Raw genomic sequence first — 25,290 nt, 5'->3', positions numbered from 1 at the left:
CCTGCAAGGGATCTAGGTTGTGTGCTTCTTATAAGAATCCAATGCCTGATGATCTGTCATTGTCTCGCATCACCCCAGATGGGATCTTCTAGTTGTAGGAAAACAAGCTCGAGGCTCCCACTGATTCTACATTGTGGTATATAATTATCTGATTATATATTAAAATATAATAATAATAGAAGTAAAGTGCACAATAAATGTCACTTGCCTGAATCATCCTGAAACCATCCCTCCAACATGGAAAAATGGTCTTCTATGAAACTGGTTCCTGGTGCCAAAATAGTTGGGGCCTACTGCCTTAAAGCATCAGTCAAATCATCTCATGCCTCTGCTCCAAACCCTTCAGTGGCTCCCAGCTTCCTTCCGAATAAAGGCTCTGTGTGAACTTGGCCCTCACTGACTCCAGGGCCTTCTCTGCTCTACTCTCCTCCTCACTTATTCAATCACAGTGACCTTCTTGAGTTTTTGGAATATGCCACACCTGCTTCTGCTTTAGGTCTTTGTGTTAGTGATTCCCCTTGCTGGAATGTTCTTCCATCAGATACCTGCATGTCTGTTACCCTTACGTCCTTCACTTTGCTGAAACTTCACCTTCTCTCTGTGGTTTATCCTGACTCTAATGTTGCAATCTACTCTTACCCCTACAACCTGACATTCCTAATCCTCTTTAATCTGCCCTATTTCTTTTCCTCTAAATCATTTCTCCATTTTTACATGGATTTCTTCATTTGTACATTTCTTGCAGAAAAACCCTCTATTCCATAACTAGAAAGTAAGCTCTGTGAAGATGGGGAACATTTTTTGTTCACTGCCAAATCACAGGTACCTAGAATGGTGTCAGGCGTAAGTGAGATGCTCGATAAACATGAGTGAATATGTATATATCAATATAACTTGCATTTTATGGACCAAAAATATAAGGAGGAAAGTTAGAAGTGCCAAAGAAGAAAATAAATTAGCATTAGAAGATGGACACAGAATTCGTGGTGTGAATTGGTAGGTGGGATAGCTTGGGAAGACCTCACTGTGGAGGGGACTACTGGGCTGAGGAGCAATAGGAGACCAGAACCTTCCTATATGGCCAGGAGAGCATCCAAGTGGGAGATGCAGCAAGTTCCAAGACTCCCAGATGGGCATGCGTTTCAAGTCAAGGACTCAAAGGAAGGCTGTGATGGTCAGCGTGCATGTGAGGGCTACAGAAGATGATGAGGTTTGTAAGATAGGAAGCGTCCTGGTGACACTTCATATTGCATATAATCTTCTGAAAATGATCCTATAAACAATATATTTGAAAATATGTGGCTGAAAAGAATAATGATTCACCCCTATATCTTTCTTAAGTTGTGCCTCAGCCTTTCTCCTTTCACAAAATGTTCAAGTAAATTCAGTTCACACCGTACATAATGGTACTTTGGCAAAAACAAGGCAAGTTTCAAAAAAACTCTCAAAGGTTTTTTAGGTGGAAGGGAGTGGAGAGAATATTTTGTGCGTGTGTGCATGTGTGCCTGCGTCTGAAGTCACACCAGATAGGTGACTGCAGGTCGTTTGCTTATTTGTGCTAGCTTGGGTTGTGACTGCTTTTGACTCCTTCCTCCTACTTGGAGGTTTTGCTTGGAAGGAAAGAAGGGCTGCAGATCTGATTGCTGTCACCTATTCGAGGCTGCAGTTTCCCAGTAAAATCTAACCCACGTATTTATGTAAGCGACCTGTTGACCCAAGTTTTGCTTAGCCTGAACTTCCTGGATTATTATTTTTTTTAAACTGAACTCCTGACATGTGATTTCTAGTAAATAATGATACAGCTTCAACACTTTCTTTCTCACCACATTAAATAACTTGCTGTGTCAAAGGCAGGAAGCAGGCAGATAGCAGTGCAGGAATCAGTTGGTCGGAATCGCCACTTTCACCACTGGATTTCGTTACCATCTCACTGCTCTGCTAGGGGTAATGTTGTTCCTATATTATTTTTTCCAACAATACAAAATACCAAAGCAATTTTGACTAGATAAATGAGATGATTCTGAACCATTAAAAATATTTACATCCATAAGCATTTTAATTCTACTCAGACTTCTCAGTTGCACTAATTTGACAAAATTATATCAGGGTTCAAGGATAAAATGAAACTTATTATGTTATTGCTAGGCATTTCAAAAAGGAGACTGGAAGAGCACATTAGAAGAATGTCTTATAAGAAAAAATCAGGATTTTGTTTTGTTTTGTTTTGTTTTTTTCTTGCTGTGGTTTTTGAAGGAATAGTGGCCACATGGTGTTTCTTAAGTTTTCCATAACCTAGTGTCATGCTTTCTATACTAGAGTTAATGCCAATACCATATTTGGTGCTTCATGTCCCTTCCCCTATCAGTTATAGAAGAAAGCCACTAGGATCTTGGTAAGTAGAAATACTATGTTAATTTTTTTAACCCCTGAAAGTTTCCAAAATCTTCTCACTCTTTCCAGTGAGAAAGATGGATGGAGAAGGGAGAACTCTGGCACTCCATGCGTCTCCCTCACATGTTATCCTCATGTCTGCAGTCCCACTTACCTACAGGCAACCAGAATGACCTTCAAAGCCACTGTTTTGACCATGTCACTAAGAGGAACACGAGGGGAACATGAACAAAGGTGGTTTAGTCAGAAACAGGATCCTGTGTTCCGTTTTGGAAAGTACTTTGACCACCAGTTGAATGAGAAGATTCTTTCCCTTCTCCTCCCCCTATCCCTTTCTACTGTTCCCCTTCCATTTTTTTTCCTTTCCCCTCCACTCTCCTCCCCTTTATCTCTTCCTCTGCGCCTTCTTTTTTCCCTCTCTTCTCTCCTTTCTCCTCCTCTGGTCCCTCTTAACCCCTCCCTCCTTCTTCTTCCTTCAACCCTTGACTTTAAAAGATAAGGTTTCCTCTGCTTGGAGGGCAGTATAACTAAACAGGAATTGGTCACTGTATTGTCATAGAGCTTTTGCTATTTCTTTTACAAAGGAAGAACACATATATCTGCCTATTTAAATAGATTTAATAATTAAAAAGTCATTGATGTGTATGCATTTATTCTCTTAAAATTATAACATTTAGTAAGTAAAAAGTTATGCTTATTAACTCAAATAGATTTTAGTTCATTAACTTCAACTGTTTTTGGTTTTATTTTTTCTTCTGTAGATGTATTGTATTAGTCAACATGTTAATTAGCAACCACAAAGTGCTTAATACCTACAAGATATTGTGTAAGGCCTAATAATAATAATAATAGAAGCCAAAGTTCTAGTTTTCAAGGAAATTACAGTCCAGTTTAGGAAATAAAGTATAAACACTTTAAAAGTTATAAAACAAAGCAAGAGATAAATAATAATTGAATACAACAATACAGCAATAACAAAAGACAGGAACGGATTGTTAATTGCAAATGAATAGTAAGATGTTAAATGCTAGGGCATTTCAGAGAAGGGGGTGATCTCTGTGGACTGAGGTGATCAGAGGGTGCTTCAGAGAGCAAAATGATTGCAGAGAATGTTTAGGATCTGGAGAGGAAGAGAGAAAGGGGCAAGGAGTTTCACACAAGAGAGATGGCATGAGTAGAAACTTTGAAGTGGTCAAGCACAAGATGTGTTCTGAGAAAGGATGATGAATGCAACTGTGCTTCTTCAGGGGAAGATTTGGAAATGTCATGTTGGAAATAAGTTGGGGAAAGATTATGGAGGGCCTTTAATTCCTTACTTAGGTTAGCTAAATGATACTGTAATTGTGGTAAACAAGTTTTGTGTCAAAATTCACCAAAAAACTGTGATTGATTTCATGACGTAGAGAGCACATGCAAACCAAAGACCCTTAGTTTTTGAGTAAACAACAAAATCTCTCATCTACTGGTATTCTTGAAACTGGTATGGCCATAATTAAGGATGGAGACATAGGTATCTGGTTTGTTTATAATTAAATTGATCTTTTATCTTTTGAGTAATGGCTCAAGCCATTGGAAAGCCATTGGAAAATTTTAACTAGGAGAGTGATATGATCAAGTTTTGTCAGCAACTTTACTACAACAGCCTATAAGGATAAACTAGAAATGGATGAGCTTAGCAATAGTAAAATAAAGAGCTAATGAAATAGTCCATAGAAGAGAGGGAGAGAGCCTATGTAAGATCATGACAGTAAGGATAGCAAGAAAAGAACAGAGTTGGAGAGAGATTCAGAATTTGAGATTAACAGGTCTTGGTAATAGAGTGAATGTGCGTGGGACTGGGTGGCAGGAGAATATTGGCAGATAGAGGAAGTCGTGAAGGGGATTTCCAAGGTTGCTCTCAGTACACTGTTTTGAGCTACTGTCCTGTGATATAATACAGTGTTTGTTGATTTTACTTTGGAAGTGTTGTTTAAACTTGCATTTCATCTTCAGTCCCTCTAATATTGCCCTAACACATAGATGATAGCAACATTTTCCTTGGAGGCCTGTCACCAGTTCCCTTATCTGCTTTAGGCTGCCTTCCTCACAATTGACAGTTTGGTTTTTCTCTAAAACAAATATGATTTTATCACTCTTCCAAAACTCCTCACTGGATGTCTATTGATCAAAAGTCCAAGCCAGTTAGCATGGCATATAGGGCCCATTACAAACTCCCACAGCTCATCGTCATAACCTTTTTATATTACATTTCCCCAACTAACGTATTTTGCTCCAGTTCTACTTAAAGCCTCATTTCCTTCCAAGACTCTTCCCACGGGCTGCCATTGTGACAGCAATGACTCCACACTTAACCCTATTATACCCTCTTTAGAAGACGACTTTAAATTTTCCAGGCAGTATTAGACACTGCACTGTATCTGTATCTGTAACTAGATACACTGTATCTGTAACTAGAGCACTTTGAATATATATATAACATATATATAATATATATTACATATATTATATATATAATTATATATATATATGTAAAGCTATGGTCCATTATAATTTTTTATTTATATAAAAATCATGGTAATGATAATAACAACAAATACCTACTAAATTATTTCCTGCTTGTAAGTTGACAAAGCATTTACACGTTAACTTATTTATTGAAAAAAAAAGAAAAACCTTAAATAAAGGTTTCTTCATTTAAGAAACTGAAGCATAGAGAGGTTTTCCCCAAGGGGAAATGGCAAAGCTACTGTTTGAAGCCAAGTTTGTCTGATTTCAATGGCAGCACTCCTAACATGGTATTACTGTCTGCTTTTGAGACTGAGTTCCTCAGGACTGAGAGCACTGCTCATTCAATTTTCTAATCCCTTCCCCGAGGATGCATTCCATAATGTTTTGCCTAACTCTTTAATGAATAAATGAAAACATGCTGGGGAAATTGAAAAAGCAATTGAAGGTGGAGTTTTAATAGCTGACAGAAGCCTTACCTGTTTTCTTTCCAGCTAGCAGCTCCATCTAGCAGAAGCCTTTCATGACTTTAAAGGAATGACTAATAGGATTTCATACACTGTGGCAAGACCTGGGAGGGAGACATTTGGTGTGTGGCTGCCCAGGCCTTTCCCAGAAACATTCAGATTACTCTTTCTGTTGGAAAAACTATTTCTAGCTATGATCTGAAAAGCCAAACCAAAACAAAATATCAGGAATTTTCTTTCCTTTTTTTTTTCTTCTTCTGACAGAGTCTCGCTCTGTCGCCCAGACTGGAGTGAGTGCAGTGGCACGATCTCGGCTCACTGCAACCTCTGCCTACTGGGTTCAAGCGATTCTCCTGTCTCAGCCTCCCGAGTAGCTGGAATTACAGGCGCCTGCCATCTCGCCCAGGTAATTTTTGTATTTTTAGTAGAGACATGGTTTCACCATATTGATCAGACAGGTCTTGAACTCCTGACCTCAGGTGATCTGCCCGCCTTGGCCTCCCAAAGTGCTGGGATCACAGGTGTCAGCCACTGTGCCCGGCCCAGGATTTTTTTAAATCTCCTAGAATAACCTAGAAAGAATTATGCTAAGAGTTAAATAGGCACAGGAATAAATAGGGACAGGATTAAAGTGGATTGACAAAACCTGTTGGGATTATAATCTAAAAGTGGAACAATAAAGAGAGGAGGTTACTATTAATGCAAGTTCTGGCAATGCTGTATATCTTTCTTTGATTTGTTGAACTGCTTTAAGAAGTAATAGCGTCTTCCACATAGCTGCATTTATGGGTCAAGGACATCTGCTCTTGCCAAAATTACTTGGAATACTGAGCAAAATCTTATGCATTGTAACAATTATTTAGATTTATGGAGCGCTTGCATGTTTGAAGTGCTTTATGTGCATTACGTCATTTAACCCTCATGGCAACTTCATGCAGTGCACCTACTTTGCCCATTAATAGGTAAAAAATGAAAATAGAGACATGAATTTAGAAATCAGATTTATCTATTCCAGACTGCTTTTGATAATTTTTCTTCACTGCTTCCATATATATATTCCATTTATATTTTCTGAAATATCTAGATCTTTGCCCACTTTATATCTGTAGACATTCCTGGATGCCCCTTCCTTCTATCTGTCTCCACTCCTTAGGTTCTTTGGAATTATTTGAATTCATCCACCTGGTTACTAGGGGCCTAAAGCTGTCTTCTTTTGTCCAGTCAAGGACTGAGAAATGCATCAATTCTCCCTCCACTTGAAAAAACCATAATGAGATTGATGTTATAAAAGAGTGATTTTCTAAGAAGCAAGCAACTGAAAAAATAATGAGGAAGCAAAATATAAAGCTGGCTAGATAAAAAAAAATGTGCATGGATTTGAAGCAAAGATCTGAGCTAAACAAAGTCGCAGATCTACACTACCTCCATGATGGCTAGTAGCCTGATTTTGTTTCCATATCTAATTTCTGTATTTACCTCCAAGTGGGACCACTATTGGTCAGCACTTCTTGCTCTAAACTCTGTTCTTATTTTGTTCCACTGCAATCTTACTTCTCTGTGGATTTGTGCTGATTTCCAGACCTCTCTCTGTGGAGGTACTTCCTTTTCTGTTGAAGGCTAAACATTTCTGCCTAGGTTTTCAGGAAGTTCTACACTGTGCAATTATAAGAAAGTTCATGAAGACAACAACAGATTATTGGCGAGTGCTGGTACTGGTATCTTTTAATTTACTTATTTAAAAAAAAAACTGTGTGTGTGTGTGTGTGTCTGCGGGTGTGTGCACGTGGGCATGCATGTAAGCACGCACAAATATTTAAATACAAAAACAGAGAAAATATACAATGAACCTACATGGACCCACCTCCCATCATTTTCTGCCATACTTATTTTGTATAGTACCCTGGTTTGTGGGTTTGTTTTGTTGGAGTATTTTAAAGCAAATCACAGGTACAATATCATTTTACGTGTAAATACTTCAGAATGTTTCTCTAAGGGGTAAAAACGTTTAAAAAAGACACAAGACTACATTACTACTGGTACACCCAATAATATTAGTAATTATTACACGATATAAGCTACTGCCCAGCCCTACCCTATTTTCCTAGTGACTCTATATTTTTTTCTTTTTGCAGTCGATGTGTTCACAAACAGCATCCAATCAGGACCTACACATTGCATGTGGGTTCATTTGTTGAATTACTGATGTAGGCCCTGTCATTTGTAGACATTATCTCAATCAGTTAGAGACTTCAGTAAGAGAGTTTAATTGATTGGCTCAGCCTGTAGAACTACACAGGAGCAGAGACCGTATGAGGACTCAGACTACAAGGTCGTTTTTCTTTTATGCTTTACCGGCTTCCTGCTATTCCTTGGGCAAGCCAGATCCTTGTTTTCCTTATGTCCACCACCTTTACCACTATGTCATATCGCCTGTCATTTCCTTTGTACCTTTAAAATGTTTGGCAAATCTAGATCTTTCAAAAGAGCCAGTTAGGAGGGAAGGTCGTGCCTTTTGCCGAAACTAAGCTTTGGAATAGAACTTCTGTAGCCTTGGATAGTGGTTTTTCTCTTTACCTAAATCTTTTCAGCTCCGGAGTCAGAAGCAGGCTTCTTCAGCCATCTTGATTTTGAATGCTTTGCCACTTCTGAAGAGTTTAGTGTTTTTCTGTTCTATCCATATGGTGACATCAGCTCTTAGCTCATTGTCAGAGCAGAGATGACAGCCGTTCCTTGAGCAGGACAGCTCCAGTTTTTTCCGTCTTAAGTTATGAGTTCATGCTCCGTGCACTTTGTTTATGACTTACCATTCATACCCCTTAAAATGTTATCTGTACAGTTTTGAAAGACAAAAATATTTCTCATATAAGTTTACACTGAATGATATGACTTACAGCAAATAAAAGGGTTGCTTGGTTACACTGCTGTTTCCCAAAGTTTGGAATTGCAGGTGCTGTTTTAGTACAATATACACACCAGCTTTCAATAAAAAGGAATCAAAACAGTGAAACAACGTTCTTTTTACACTTTAATCTGAGTGGAACTCAGGTTGTTGTTAACTTGTTTTCATATTTCCTTAACAATTGCAAAGCTTTCTTTTTAACAGAGAATAACTCTCGAGTTCAGAGATCTTGACTGGCAACAGAATTTAATAATATTGTTATGTTTTAATTGTATTTTTAAAGGTTTTCTTGTGTTTATATAGATGAAATTGTTTTCTCACTTATGGTTTAAATAGAAATGTTTCTTTTAAGATGTATTTATGTAGGCAACAAATTTTTTTTTAAATACTTTAAGTAATAACCGGTACTATTTTGAGCACTTATTACATATGATACCCTAATTTCAGATACATGATGTAACTCAATGCCTCTTTCTAATGACATTGTATATCTTTACTTTTCAAAGGAGGAGACTGAGGCACAAAGGGACTACTTTGTTTAAGATTACAAGTTTAATGAATAATATGTTAGGAGTTGAGCTCTTTACTTCCATCTAATACTACCGCCAAGTCAATTAAATTGATATATGTAAATAGTAAGCATAGTGCTGGAGCTACTGAAGTAACTGAGTGGAAAGTTCCACATTACAACCTTCATGTTACATACACATGTTAACTTAAAGTTACAAATACAGGACCTGGATTCTTACTGATGTCAGTTTAAATGTTGTATTTGTCATTTAGCATGTATGTTTTAGTCAAATAACTTTATCTTTCTAAACTTGTTTCCTCATTCATAAAATAGGCATAAGAACCTCACAAGGATGTGTGTGTATGTTTATGATGGACTGTATACCATATTATACTGTCAAGGTTCTGTAACATACTTTAAGTTTTTAGAGTAATTCCTGGCACATGGCGATTATAGTAGCTGGTATTATTATCTGGAGGAAGTATTATTTATTGTTAGAGCTTCAGACAGACCTCAGTTTCATGACTAGTTTTGCCATATCCTAGCCATATTACCTTGGAAAAGTTACATCTGTGAAATGGGGATAATAACACTTCAAACCATTGTTATGGGTTTGCAATGATATAGTTACATGTACATCCTCACTTGATACTTACATAAGTTTTTATTAGATTTGTGATTATGTTGAACACATAACTACAGCACAGAGTTTTTATACTAGCATTAATTTTTGTACCAGATTACTTTCTTGATCAATATAATATCTAGCTTGTTTATAATGTAAAATCATTAAGAATTGTATGAGTCATACATTATAAAATTCAGCATACCCTTTACTGTTATGAAATAAATGAGCTCCAGTTAAGCAAAACTTGAGGTCATACATCATAAAATTCAGTGTACTCTTTACTATTATTATTATTTACCCTAGAGCACTTGTGCATGAACACATTCTAATAGGCGATTATTGTGATATCTGTGTAGGATTTTTCCGGTAAAGAAGTCTTTTATTTTGTTACTAAAATACATACAGGTAAAAGTGATAAGATTATAATAAAGTAAATAACCCTTTACTATTATGCAATAAATGAGCTCAAGTTAAGCAAAACTGGAGCTCATTATTGCATAATAGTAAAGGGTATGCTGAATTTTATAATGTATGACTCATACAATTCATTATGATTTTACATTATAAACAAGTTATGATTTTACATTATAAACTAAGCATTGCCATTTGCTTATGGCGACGCTTATGTAGTAGAAGAGGTCTATATGCAAAATAAATACAAAGAACAGTAAGCAGGAAAAGTCAGGACTTAAATACCCTAAATGCTTCTGGAAAAAATCCATGCTAAAGATACACAGAAAAATACTAATTATATGTACTTTCTTAGTCTATTGTTAATCCTATCACTTTTACCTGTATGTCTTTGAATAACAAAAGACTTATTTAAAAGCAAGCCCTACAGTAAGTACGTGGGAATGGGAGGAGTGTGAGGTTAGGGCAGCTGGATGAAAGAGCTATTGCCACAGGTATCACAATAATAACCTATTAGAATGTCTTCATGCATAAGTGCTCTAGGGTAAATAATAAAATTAATAAAAACAGCATGTCATTTTCTTTCATTGATTGTATAAATTTGATGCTTAGCTGTAAGGCGCTGTGGCATCCATGCTAAATGGTGCTGAAAGTATCAGAAAATTCTTACGGTGTTACTTTATACAAAAATTTGCTCTGCACTAGAGTCTGCAAGAACTAGGAAGCAGTAGAAATTACAGAGGACAAAGTTTACAACTTCTTATGCCAAATGGCAATAGTATTGTTTCGGTTGCCCTTGAAATTAGTGACTGCACAAGGTACAGTTAAAAATAGGGCATTCTGGGCAGGCACAGTGGCTCATACCTGTAACCCAAGCACTTTGGGAGGCCAAGGTGGGCTGATCACCCAAGGTCAGGAGTTCAAGGCTGAGGCCGGAGAATCACTTGAACCCTGGAGGCAGAGGTTGCAGTGAGCCGAGATCGCATCATTGCACTCCAGCCTTGGCTACAAGAGCGAGACTCTATCTCAAAAAATAAAATAAAATAAAATAATAAAAATATTGCTCTAGTATTCAAAGATAATGTTTTGTTTTTTCTACTTAACCCTTCAAAATATGTGTAAAATGGTGGGAAGGATTTATGATTTTCCCGACTGTCCCCTTTCTAACTTTCACCTTAGGTTTTACTGGGTATTGTGAGGAGCCCCATTATCTTTGCTTTGCTCCCTCTAATGACCTGTGTTCATTCTGTGCGGCTGGGAAGGCACAATGCTGACGTGATATCACCAAACAAATCAGCCCTAAAGCTGGTCCACAATGGCAATTGTCTTTCCACTGCATTGTCTTTCACTCTTGTTTTCATGCACATGTTTCTACAGTGACATCAGCTTAGTCAGTGCCAGTACCACCCCAAAGCTCCCTGAAAGCACATTACAATGAGGGTGAGCCCCTGCCTAGGCTGAAGTATTGAGCTTCTTTCCAGTCCCAAGAACTGTCAGAGACTAGTGTGGTTAGCTCTCAACCAGGAGACCTGATCACTGTTGATCCTTAATGTTGCATGTATCACAGAGGAAAACAGTAAGAGCTCTCCATCTTCCACACATTTTTTTTTCTTTTCTTCCTTTTTTTTTTTTTTTTTTAGTGAAAGGCAAATGAGGTAACCAAAGAGAAAGCAATTTTTATACAACTCAGATTTGAGCTCAGGCTCAATTCTAAGAGTTCCAGACATGCCTTATGAGTGTGCAGAGAAGTAAACAGCCTAGAAAGTTATTTGCATGAAAGCTGAGGTGTTTCTGGGGTAAGAAATGAACCTGAGTTTCAGAAATAACTGGGTATATGAGATATGACTTGACAGAATTCTGTATGCAGGGAAGTTAGGATGGTTTTACCTAAAAATACGTGAACATATTTTATAAATTTAGCATATAAATTTATTAAATACATATGAATGTATTAAATATTGCATGTTAAGTAGGTAATAGAAATATAATATACATTATTATATACCATAATTATGTATAATACATGTTAAATATATGCAAAATATATAAATATAAATTATACACTGAAAGCTCTAGTCAGCAGTGGCCAGCAAGTGTTTAGGGTTGAGCCCTGCAGCTATTGGTAAAATCTATCTTCCATTTCCACTCCTTAGATGTATGATTATGTCTGACGGAAAAAAGTTTTAATTAAAAAAACAGAAAGCCTATTTTATTTAGTTCTGTGGCATATCAGGGCACAGTGCATATTACTTTAATGTCATATGACATGAGGGGTAGGAAGCCATTTTCTTCATCGTATCATGTTTTGCCACATAGCTCATATACCAGGAGAGAGAGCTTAGGTTGGCCACTAATGAGGATTTTTTTCCTTGGGAGAGAAGCAAGAGGGACCAAGAGCTCAGTATTGAGCAGGTACAGTGGTATCACTGCTGGTGGGACCTAGCAGATAAGCAGTAGGACAGCAGCTGTGCAAACCTGCGGAAACCACAGATGTCAGCTGGAGCTATGTGGCACCATGAAAGCAAAACTGAAGGACAGGTAGAAACCATCATGGCATGCTACATGATGACAGATGCATAGGGAGAAGCTGCTGTGCCCACAGAAGGAGTGTGGAGGGCTGCATGGTCCAGCTGAGCACTGGGGGCACCTAGTGGAACAATGTGGATACCAAGAGAGTAAAGCCCATGGAACTGCCAGAAATACTTGAGAAAATTTTCCAGAAGCTGGAATTTCTGCATGAGGAGATGGGCCCCAGAGCTAGGTCATCTGTGTGATTCCTGTAAGGTAATTTATGAAATTACTTAATAGAAATTAATATTTTTATGACTACTATAGATTTAGGTAAAATGAAGCAATCTGAAGTTTACTTTCGTCCTGATGTGACATTAGAAATTTTCATCACTTTTTGGATAAAGATATTTCTTTCGTTCTTCCATGCATTCATTGGGATACATTTATAGGGTTGCTAGTTGATAATTCATGTAGGGTTTGATACTTGATTAACTTTTTCTATGTGCAGTCAGCCAGCCTCAGCATCAGAATCACCCAGTTGCTTATTCCAAATGTGGCCTTATCTGAGACCAGTTGAATCAAAGTGTGAGCTTCCCTTTTTTGCCCTTTTCTCAAGGTTCAGTGGCAGGAACACCCAGGTTTGAGAACCACTGCCTACTATTGTTTCTTTTATTTTTTTATATTTTTTAATTTTTTTTGACAGAGTCTCACTCTGTCACCTAGGCTGGAGTGCAGTGGCATGATCTCGGCTCAGTGCAACCTCTGCCTCCCAGGCTCAGGTGATCCTCCTACCTCAGCCTCCCAAGTAGCTGAGACCACAGGAGTGAGCCACTATGCCTGGCTTTTTTTTTTTGTTTGTTTGTATTTTTTTGTAGAGATGAGGTCTTGCTACATTGCCCAGGCTGGACTCAAACTCCTGGGCTAAAGCTATCCTCCTGCCTCAGCCTCCCAAGGTGCTGGGATAATAAGCATGATACTGCACTCAGCCAATAAAATATTATTTACCGCTTTGTGTGTACAACACCTTATCTACAATGATGTCTGACATACACAGGAATGAGATATACTTTCCTGGCCCTCAAAAACATTAAGTCTATTGAGTAAAGGGAAGACTGATAATGGCTGGATCTTGGAGCACTGAAAAGCCCCAAGGACGGTAAACTCGTGGAGGTTCCTTGGGAGATAACACTGGGTAACTGAGTGGGAGGTTCCTTGGGAGATAACACTGGGTAACTCAACCAACTCCAGTTTGTTGAGTTTCACACAAAAGATCAAATTTTCACACATATGAATTCAAGTAAAAAATGGTTTACTTTGCTTTAGGAATTCAATACAGGGCTATAATTAGGGAGCATGGAAAGAGTAGTCAGTAATCAAAAGAATCCTAATGATAGTGGCTATAAAGCTTAAGACACTCACACCTCTTTGTGGTGTAGGTGCCTGTCTTTGATTTCAATATTTAAAATGACTTCTAAATAGATAAGACTTGCATCGTGCTTAACAGCATAAAATGTGACACATCCGTACATATCTGAATTGCTTATATTTTTATACTGATGCCCTCAAGAGGCTTATAATTCAGGGAAAACTGCCACATAAGCCCCACTATACCCATTTAAATGTGGATTGTGCAGCAAGGAAACAGTTTACAGAGAGCTGGAGAGTCCCGTGTAAATTTGTCCAGCATTTCTCCAGCGCACTGACATGTTGCAAGTGGCATTTAAGATATCGTAGGTGGCAAATTAAAATATGCAACGTTAACATAAAACAGATTACTTGAGAGGAATAAGAAATATTAGTTTCACAAATAGAATCTGAGAAAATGTAATCAAATGGCACCTTTTGTCGTTGTGGTGGTGGTGGTTGTTATTGTTACTGTTTTGAAGGGAAAGCAGTTTTGCTAACTAAATGCTAGCATGTGGCGGAAAGGCCAAGTTAATGCCTTCAAATGACTATTTCAACATTTTGGGCGGAGTGAAGGAGTTTAAGAAGGAAAAAGTGTGGAAAGCATGCAGGAGTCGTGCAGGAAGGTGCAGGTCTGTGTGTCTTGTTGTAAGGGCTATCCCGCGTAATCGCCCATCTGGAGGTCCAGTTTGTGTGATCCTGACTTCAGCCTAGTAGCGGAGGGCCGTTTGTAACTCCCGCTAAGAGGGAGGATTTCACAGCTTGGTCTCTCTGCCTGGTTTGTTTCAAGACTGGCCCCTGGAATTTCTAAGCAAGCACATAATTAGATAAGCAAGCATGGTTCACAGAAGTGCCTGGTGGCAAAGGGAGAAACAAACAGTTTCAAAGTATATTTCAAGGCTAAAATCAAGAAAGGAAAAACAAAAAGTTTAAAAATGAATTTTGAGATTGGAAGTTGGGATACTCAGTTACAGAGTTAGACTTGGAAAACTGTGGAATAGAACCTGCAAATAAAAACCAAATAAGAAGCAGAGAAGTGCCTTTAAAGGCATCTTTTGATTGCAAGGAGGCAAGAGAGGAAAGGCGGGGGTTGCGGGCGGCGGGGGGGGGGGACGTGGGAATGAGAGCTGTTTCTGCTAAGGAAGGCATCCAGTGAGCCACGTAGGGATGCTGGGAACCTGTGAGAGGGGAGACTGCAGGAGGCCAAATGTTGGCTGACTGTTCTGCTTGTAGCTGAGCCTGAGCACCAAGGAGGTCCAAAAGGTAGTGTGCAAGCGAAAAGAGTGCACAAACCAAAATTGTGCAAAAAAGGCTTGGGGGCACAGAGAGGAGGAAAATGAAAGGGAAGGGAAGAGAAGGCAACACTGAAAATCCTTTATGAAAATCCTTTATGAAGGGACCACATGGGCGACCAGCACAGTGCCTGGAAGTCTAAAAAGAGCCTGAGCTACCCCAATTCACTGCTTCCATGGTTGTGCATCAGATGAAGTACTTGAATTGCATTGTCATGTACATGAAAAAAAATTTAAACACTGGAAGCATTCTGTGTGCATCAAAATGCGATTAGACATCTGTGAACAAAGAGTTATGGGGGAGAAAAACTGCTGATACAAAGAAAAGTCTCGATATGTATCTCTTGTCCAAGGCCATGGGCCCTTTGATGGGAATGATACAATCTGCTGCATCATTTAAACTGGTATTTCTCTCTCAATATTTTGAGGGGTTCAAACACATAGCTGATGCCTTGAAAATTATATGCGCTATTTTGCAGTGCTATAGTATAATAACATACTTCAACTCATGCTATGTTTCTTAATTTTTTTCCCATTAAAACTTCTTAATAGAAGTTTTATATGTTTCCATGTTTATGTAATATTTGTGACAAGAATGCCTATAAAACGTGATATTCAGATTCAACTAACTTGTATTAGGGGGCTCAGTGGGAAGCAGTATGCTACTCATTAACATGTAACACTTACATCATCCTCGTATCATTGCTGTGAAATAAGCTTAAAGAAACGTTTTGACATACAGTAATTATAGATTCACAAGAAGCTGCAAAATATAGTACAGAGAAGTTCAATGTATTCTTTACCCAGATTTCCTCAGTGGTTGCATTTTAGATAACTATGGCAAGATATCAAAACCAGGAAGTTGACATTGATACAATGTGTATGTATAGTTCTCTGGCATTTTATCAGGTATAGATTTATGTAACTACCACATTCAAGATATAGAACTATTCCATTACCACAAAGCTCTTTTGTGCTCCCTCACCCCTTCTTCCTCCATCAGTAACCCTTGGCAATCACTAATCTGTTCTACATCTTTATAATCTTGTAATTTCAACAATGTGATATAATCAGAATACATAACCTTTTGAGACTAGAATATTTCTCTTAGCATCATGCCCTGAGGTCCTTGCCAATTGTCCCATGTACCAGTGTTTTGTTTTGTTTTATTACTTTAGTATCCTGTAGTGTAGATGTTCTATAGTTTGTTCAACTGTGTATCTATTAAAGAACATTTTAGTTGTTTCAAGTTTTTGGCTAATTCAAATAAAGATGCTGTGAACATTTGTGTGCAAGACTTTGTGATGTAGGCATCCATAAAGACATTTCAGGGCTGAGGCTGAGCATTTAAATAAATTCCCCAAAGTGCAATGCTACTCAACCACTGGCTAGGTATCTGAACCCAGATAATTTTATTTTATCTCATATGCTATCTCCGCTATCTCATATTACCTGAGAAAAAACTGTTCTGCAGACTCTGTAGAAAGCTAGCGAAATAAATATATTTACTTCTTGATAAAATGTTAGTTTTCGAATAGTATCTGCTCACTGATTTGATTGCTTTTAACCTGTTAGGTGCCAGGTTCTGTGCTGAGTGTTGAGGCAAAGCGCCTGCCCCACAGGGGATTTTACAAAATACAAAATATCATCTTTATAGCATGCTGGTAGCTTGCTCTATGCTAGCTGGTTTAACAGTTTTAAATTTTGGTTGGAAAATGTTCATTTAGAGTTAATCTGAGTGCTTTAATAATATTTAAATGTGTATTCTTAAATTTAAATGTGTTGAAATATTTGGGTTAGTATACTTTCTTTACTTAGGAAAACAAGTGCTGAGCATGCATGCACAAATACGGTATTTAATTTTGTGAGGTATACAATTCAGTACTTCTTCCAAATAGAGATGAGGTTCGGATGAATTTTTGTTGTAGCTTATTCACAAATTAATTATTTCTTCTGTTTATTTTGTGTTCCTTTCCCCCAATAGCATAAGAAATTAATCAACCGTCCACAGAGTACCCAAAAAGTTTCTAAGGATCCTGTAGGTGAGGAATATTTGCTTTGTCATCATTATGGTGCTTCCCCACCCCCCTTATATGTTATATATATGTGAATCATTTCATAAAAAGGAATGGAGAAAGTGACTTTCCAATTAAACAGTCATTAACTTTATTGGCCTAATAAATACTTATTTCCTGGGAAGTCATACACAAATAAACCAAGCTAGCATTCTTAAATCTGCATGCAATTAAAGCTGAGTTGAAATCTGTAAGAAATATAAATGTTACTGAGTTTACTTTTATTCGTATGACTCGCAGTTGCTTAGTTTACTAAAAAGATGACTATACTTTGAGCTGAAATGTTGACTCCTAAGTTGTAAATCTTAAAGTATGGTCAATTCAAATCTACATTTGAAGTCAATCGATTTGAAATTGAGGTATATATTGATGTGAAACCACAAGAAACATTTAATATTTGGTTGTCATTATGCATAATTCAATTATATAATAATGCTACAGATTTCAGGGTACAATTGGAAACTTTTATTCTATTTTAGCTCTTGAAACATTTTATTTTGTGTTGTCAGTAGCTACTAATGTGATAATTTATTGGTCTTCAAAAGACATCAAAGAAAATGTTCTTATTAGTGCATCAAGCCCACTACGAATGATACAGACTTCCAATCAGGGGTTGCCCTTATGGATTGGTAGAGAAAATGTTCAGGTCTTACTAAACTCCATTAGGAATAGGATATAATAAACACCATATTATAAACCCTTGCAAGGATAAATAAACTGTGTCTAAAAAGAGAGCAGATGATATAGAAAACAACAACAGCAATAGATGAAAGTTTGCAAGTTTAATAATGCTGTTAACCTTTGAAGAATTTGAGTCCAGATAAAAGCATAATCGCTGCCATCATCAACAGTCACTGGAGAGTACAAAGGTAGAAGGATCCTTCTTATGGGTACTGGGAAATTCTAGTTTCTTACACAGGTTAGGAGATATTTGTCCTCACGCGAGTCCTCCCACATGACCAATGCCATCAGAACTGCTGAAGGAAGGGTGACGGTAGATGAGCTTAGACATTTTGAGTGGGAGAAAACATGAAAAGTTTTAAATGCCAAGTAAAGACATTTAGACAGTAGGAAGACCCTACAAGAAATTCGTTAACGGAGGACTGACAAGATCAGATTAGACTTTCAGGTGAACCAAAACTGACAGCAGGGATACAAGTGAGAACCCTGGTTCCTGCAACAGGCAAGGAAGAAGCTAGGTAGAACACGGTTAAGATTGAGTCAGCAAGGCAGGAAAGTAGAGCAAATATTTGAGATGCTCAGGGTTAGGAACATCAGGACTTGGGTGCAGGGGATAAGAAATAGGCTTTGAAAAATGTGAATAACATCACATGTCTCCGCTTGCTCAGCTGAGTGGTCGCATTAACTAAGAAAGTGAATAGAGTGAAGGAAGATCAAGAATAGAGAGAAGGAAAGGCCGTCATTGATTATTTTGATTTTAGAAATATGACATTTGTTTTGGCTGTAGTATCCACTGACAGATAATTAGGAGATGAATATTGGAGTGCTATACCAGGATTTAGGAAAACAATGCCAAAAGATAAAGATTGGGTAGATCTAGGATATTTCCCATAAGGTAGCATCAGTAAGAGTTGATGCATTCGTTCATTGAGGGGATGGGACAGAAATAGAAGAGGTCTGAGATAGGAGCAGTAATGCAGCAGTATTAGGAGGAAAAGAGTGAGCAGAGGGAAAAGAATATAGGAGGAAGAGAGTTAGCAGGGGGAAAAGACAGCTGACAAAGGGCAAGAGAGGAAAGAGGAGAAGCAGGGGAGGCCAGGGACTCCAAGAAGAGGAGTAAAATGCTCCATGGAAATCAGAGAAGATGCAGGCCAGGAATCAGTGCAGTGCGTAGTAATTAGGAGGCCTCTCAGAAGACTGGAAAGGAAAGCTTCAATAGAGTTTTGAAGAAGGGAATAGAACCCCTAAGCAGAGGTTTAAGTAGTGAGTCAATAGTGAGGAACTTGAGGCCTCAAGTTTACATTAGACATTAAAAGAATATGTGATAAAGAGAAGGAGAGAAATAGCACAATAGCGTGACACAGTAGCAGACGCAAGGGAAGAGGAGGCCTGAGGGTGTTTGTAGGAAGCAAGGAAGGAGCCTTGGTGAAGGGGAGATTAAGGGACAGGTGTGAAGGGAAAATACTTGATGAAATATAGAGTGAGGGATGGAATCCAGCAAACACAGAGGGGTGAGATTTTGTAAGAAAGCAATTTTGAAATGAAAACAAAGTTAGGAGAAATCAAGTCAAATGACTTTGGGTGAAGTAGAAGCAGACACGGGCTGAGAGAAACAGAATAAGATTGAGATTGGGGCTAAAGGATAGGAGAAAAGATTAATGTCATTGTTACAAACAAATTTATATTGAGTTTAGAAAAATTATTCTTAATGGATTTTCAAGTGACTAAGGGCTCAAATGGTATTACATAGCTTATAGTTTGTTGATCGCATTCAACATATTTTCCTAACCTCAGGCAGCCCAGGTAAGTGAATGCAATCTGAATAACTCAAGATTCAGATTGACAAACCGAGAAAAATGAAAGCTAAAAAAGACAACATATTTTAAGGTGGATGCAAGACTATCGTTGATGTGCATAGTTGATCACTAGGAGCAGTGCAGGTATAGAGATATGTGAGACTCTGCAGAGGTGACTGAATGACTGGGGGACACCAAGGGATCACTATAGTACTGATGGCAGCAAAGAGTATATTGGGCAGAAGCAAAGGAATAGAGGCCATGGAATAAGTTTAGGAGGTAGAGGTCAACAGTAATATTAAGAGGCTGAAACCATGGAGGTAGAATAATTCTGGCTGAGCATGAAACATGAAGATTGGCCTTGAAAGTCAGTTTCTAGTTTGGCGTCACGAGACATGTCATTGGAGTTGACAAAATTAAGGAACCACATAATCTGGGGTCAGACGTGTGAATGATGATCCGCAGGGCTGCTGATGAAGTTGCCTACAGACTGTTGCTGATGATGTAGATGGGACAAGAAAAGCCTGCCCAGATAGCATGGACTTCAAATTGAATGCATTGCATGGAGGTAGCAGAACACTGGGTTGAAAGTGATGATGGAGAAGAAGGAAGTGCTGGCCCCTTTTCCTTGTTTTCACAGAAAGGTGGCTTTATATTGTAAAATCAGAGTGCAATTTACAGGAGTGTGTAGGAGGAAGGAATAGTCGAGTAATGAATGGAAGGCAGATAGAATGCTTGCTTAACACCAGACCAGGGAAACTGGTGCAGGGGTGGAGCATGAGAGTGGGAGAAAGTGGTTTTGATGCAGGGGAGGGCTGGAGTGTGAAAGGAGACAGGTAGCGGAGAAAAAGGTTTTATTTAGAGCTATGGATCTAAGTTACATATCAGTAACAACCATAACAACAGGTGAACAGGAGTCAACAGAGGATGGCCCAGTGGAAAATGTTGGTATAAAGGATCTTCCACAGAATTATTTTTGGGTGGTAGATCGTGTCGTGTGTGTGTTTGTGTGTGTGTGTGTGTGACTGTGTGTATAGTTAGGGATGTGTGTGAGGATTGGCTAGCTGCTGGTACAATTTATGCATCAGATTAGCACTAATAAGGAGAAATACGTTTTGAACCTAAAATGACCCTTCAAAAACAGTGCTACTTGGCCGGGCACAGTGGCTCACACCTGTAATCCCAGCACTTTGGGAGCCCAAAGTGGGTGGATCACGAGGTCAGAAGATCAAGACCTTCCTGGCTAACATGTGAAACCCCATCTCTACTAAAAATATAGAAAAAAAAAAAAGGCTGCGTGTGGTAGCGCATGCCTGTAATCCCAGCTACTTGGATGTCTGAGGCACAAGAATCGCTTGAACCCAGGAGGCGGAGGTTGCAGTGAGCTGAGATCGCACCACTGCACTCCAGCCTGGAGATAGAGCGAGATTCCATCTCAACAACAACAAAAAACAAATAAACAGTGCTACTCAAAGCATGGTTGGGGACCTGAGCACCAGCATCTTCTGGGAGCTTGTTAAAAATGTCAAGTTTGCCCCTACTCTAGTTTTTCTCAATTAGATTATGTAGAGCAGAGTGTAAAAATCATTTTAACACACCCTCTTGGTTCTCAGGTACATTAAAATTTCATGAACATTTAAAACTCTCTGCAATAGTTAGTGCCCCCAGGAGATGATCCCAGACTGCCAGGGATTCAGAGGCTTTTGACTATTGCTCTAGGTAGTCTCATATCTGTGCACCACGCTCCAAGGCCAAACCAAAGAGCAGGGAGACTTCCTATAAACAGGTGTGGAGGGTTAGACCCATGCATCCTTCAGGAAAGAGTCCTAACTCTGAGTGTTCCTCCTGTGCCTGACAGAAGCCCTTTGGGATAACTTGCTCCATTGGTTGGCTGAGGAGCTGTCAGAAGAAAATGCTGAGTCTCTTTCCTCAACTCTCCCTCTGCACCGTAGCACCATTCAGCTCATCAAACTCAAGAACCCTGATGATCTCACAGAACAGATCCACGAGTTTCTTTGCTTCTGGAAAAAATCACTTCCAACTTTCACCAACAAACTTCGCCTCCTGGCTCAACATCTCCGCGAGATTGGCAGGAGCGATCTTGCAGAAGAGCTCAAATTCAAGTGGGAAAATAAGGTGTTCACTGAACCACAGCAGTGGTTTGATGTAGCAGCCGAGTAAAAGCCTGATTACTCTTCCTTTACCCCTAGGAAAAGGCACATGGTGGGTTTTTAAGACTGTTTCTGTTAACATTTTCCTAGCAGTTTCCAAATGATATTATTTGAAGTCAGTCTATTTAATGATGTGCTATTGAGAAATCAGATGAGACAAAGGGAGAAGCACAGATCAGACAATAGAAAGCATTCCTGGGTGTGAGCGCTCCTCTCTGGTTGAGTGATTATGTTTTGCAATCATGAGTGTCTTCAGTTTGGCCTCACTTAATAGCATTTGCAATTGAGTTTGACTTGTTCACATTTTAAAAGCTGAGTGTGAAGAAAAGATCTGATATATATAATTACTTATTAATTTGCTATTTACATAAAATTAAACTTGTTTTCCACGATTTCAAGTGTGAACTCAAAAATATCTGAAAATATCTGAGACAGTTCTCAATCAATTTAGAAAGATTATTTTGTCAAGGTTAGGGACAGGCCCATAACACAGCCTCAGAAGATCCGGATGACATATGCCCAAGGTGGTTGGGGTAGAGCTTGCTTTCATGCATTTTAAGGAGTTATAATACATCAAACAATACATGTAAGATGTACATTGGCTCAATCTGGAAAAGTAGGACGACTCAAAGTGGGGGCTTCCAGGTCATAGGTAGATTTAAAGATTCTTGATTGGCATTGATTGAAACAGTTATTATCTAAAGACCTGGAATCAACAGGAAGGAAATGCCTGGGTTATGATACGGAGTTATGGAGACCAAAGTTTTATAATACATATGAAGCCTCCAGATAGCAGGCTTTAGGGAGAATAGATTGTAAATATTTCTTATCAGACCTAAGGTCTGTTGATGTTTATGCTGGTCAGCTTTTCCTGAATTCCAAAAGAGAGGAGGGTATTATGAGGCATGTCCAACCTCCCCTTCCCATCATGGCCTGAACTAGTTTTTCAGGATAACTTTGGAATGCCCATGGCTGAGAGGAGGGCCTTGTTCGGATCTTGGGGGGCTTAGAATTTTATTTTTGGTCGACTCAGGCAACCAATTCAAGTTACATAGATACCGTGGAGCCTACAGTAAACAATACAAAATAAATTGGGCTGAAAGACTTGATGTCGGTGGTAGTAATTCACTTTAAAAAAAACTTGTCTAAGCTCGAAATAAATTAAAAATAGAATAACACTTCAGCCATTTACTGCCACAAACTTTTCCTTTATAAAAACATAACTTGAAAGAGGGAAAATTCCCTATTTTGTTACTAGTGAAATGAGGCAGTGCAGAGAAAATAAGTTTTCAGTGAAAGAATTCAAGGCCTATTTCTTCTACTTAGGAAGAAAACCTGCTTTAAAATTGGTTAACAGAAGCCTTATTACATAAGCCCTAGATATACATCATTAAAAACAAACAAAACATCTGTAAATAGAACACTAAAGTGAAAGAAAAATTAAAACTTATCTAAACCCCTCTTTCTATTGATAATCACTATTAATGTGTAGTATAAGCTTTGAGTTTTTGGAAAACCTAAAGCCCTTTAACTCTCTGAAGCAGTTTGATATAAATGGGACATTGAACTAGTTTCACTGACTCATTAATGCAAAAACCATTAGGTCGTTGGCTTGAAAACATCAGTAGCAATTAGTTTCAGTTACTGAATACCTAGGAATTAATTACGTTATATTACAAAATTAAATGTTTTAATCGTTCTCAAATTTAAGTGGAAGATTTCCTTCTACAAATTAACCAGGGATTTAGGTATCTGTTCAGTTATATATTGAAAAAGGCAGTTCCAATTTTCAAACATAGTCCCATAAAGGAATATTTTATTAGTCAAGATTTTTTTACATACTGCCAAAAAGATACAGTAATATTTTCATGTGTTCTTGGAGCAAAGAAAACAGACCAAAATGTTCATTATTTTCCTGATTGCAATCGAACAAAAAAGTAAAGAAAATGAAATTTGCCTCTTATCCTGCCACTAGAGATTACTATTATTAACATTTTGGCATAATTTCTTCTGGTTTTCTTTTTACTTGAAGAAAATATTTCTATTTCTATGTGTGTAGATGTATCTAAGGACATTCACATATGTGTTTACCTGCATACACACATGCTAATATGTATGTCCCCTCACAAACACCCCTGCCACACACGTCTCACAAATGCACCCTCAAACACACCGGCCTACCCTTTGCATGGTTCCACATCCACCTGTGCACCTCACATACTCCGTCACAAACACACTCCTCTTGCACACCCCACTCCCAACTATCTCACAGAAACACACCTATTCACATACATAAATACGTGTGCACACACACACACACCTCATACACATATAGTTTCAGATCCACTCGTACACTCTCACAACTGTCCTCATTCACATATACCCCACCTCCACATTTCATATACGCATACAACCATTAATATGCCTCCCCCACAGACACATGCACACACAGACACAACATCTCACTTTACCTATACCACTTCACCTGCACACATACAATCTCATTAAACCACTCCCTCTCACACCCCTCCTGCCTCTTTTTCTCTCTTTCATACATACACTCACATACATTCATTCACAGGCACATATGCACATCTCTTCACACACAGATACATTTTACCACTAGAATTAAAAAAAAATACTGCACATATTGTTGTTACAGTAAAGCAATATAAAGGTATATAAAGAAAACAATTGACCATACCTGCAGAATCTCCTAAGATAATCCAGGAAATCAATCCTATGTGTAATCCGTGCCACTTGGGTTGAGACCTGCCCCTGAACATCCTCAGTATTGATAACCACACCCATACCCTTGTGTACCCATTTCTCTGTCCGGTGAGCCAACCTGTATAGACCACATCAGAGATGTCTTGTTGGCTTTTGTAAATGGAAAGCCCCAGCAGAAGACAGAGAGGAGGAAGGAGAGTGGATTATACTATTCCCCCTTTCCTCCCTGTGCTCATCTTGGCCTGGCTGTCTCCTTCTCCTGCAACCACTGCTCCTCTCGAGAAGGCCACCTCTAGGCAACTCTCTCTTGTGCTTTGGTAACTGGTCTTCTTCTTATCTCTTCAAGTTTAGGGGTGGTAATAGCTCTCTTGTTGTTTGGAGTAACTGTGTTATTTATTCCTTGTAGTTCCCCTATATCCTGCTCTCCCGTTTTTAAAATAAAGACTTCTTGTATTATTCTAATTTGAGTATGTCACTATATTTCTTATTGAGACCCTGATTGATATCTCTCTGCACACATTTGTTATGCTTCTATCAACTTATACATATATTTTATTCCCAGAATGGGAGTCATATATAATACATATAGTTTTAAAAATTATTGTCTTATTAAATTATGAGTTTTTAATATCTTTGAATGTTTTAATAACTGTATAATATAATATCCTATTTCATAATCATAGCACAATTAATTTTAGTATAATCAATTTCTGAAAATAGTTAAAATGAAATTTTACAGTATATATTCTTCTATGTTTGATTTTTTAATTCAACTTTATGTTGCTGAAATTCATCCATGTTGCTGTGTGTGGCAATGG

At 38.3% G+C, this 25,290-nt stretch overlaps 1 protein-coding gene across 1 annotated transcript in view; it reads left to right on the top strand.

Moving 5' to 3' along the window:
* DTHD1 (death domain containing 1) overlaps positions 1–22,003 on the top strand; it is a 64,509-nt gene extending 42,506 nt beyond the window's left edge. The window contains exons 9-10 of the mRNA XM_073012474.1: positions 17,004–17,061; positions 21,430–22,003. Of these exons, the coding sequence (XP_072868575.1) occupies positions 17,004–17,061; positions 21,430–21,752 (381 nt within the window). The 3' untranslated portion in view covers positions 21,753–22,003. The remainder of the gene's footprint in view (positions 1–17,003; positions 17,062–21,429) is intronic.
* The last annotated feature ends 3,287 nt before the right edge of the window (positions 22,004–25,290 follow it).

Source organism: Chlorocebus sabaeus, chromosome 27 (genome assembly GCF_047675955.1).
Source record: "Chlorocebus sabaeus isolate Y175 chromosome 27, mChlSab1.0.hap1, whole genome shotgun sequence".
Classification (NCBI taxonomy): Eukaryota; Metazoa; Chordata; class Mammalia; order Primates; family Cercopithecidae; genus Chlorocebus; species Chlorocebus sabaeus.
This window is presented reverse-complemented; position numbering and strand designations above follow the sequence as displayed.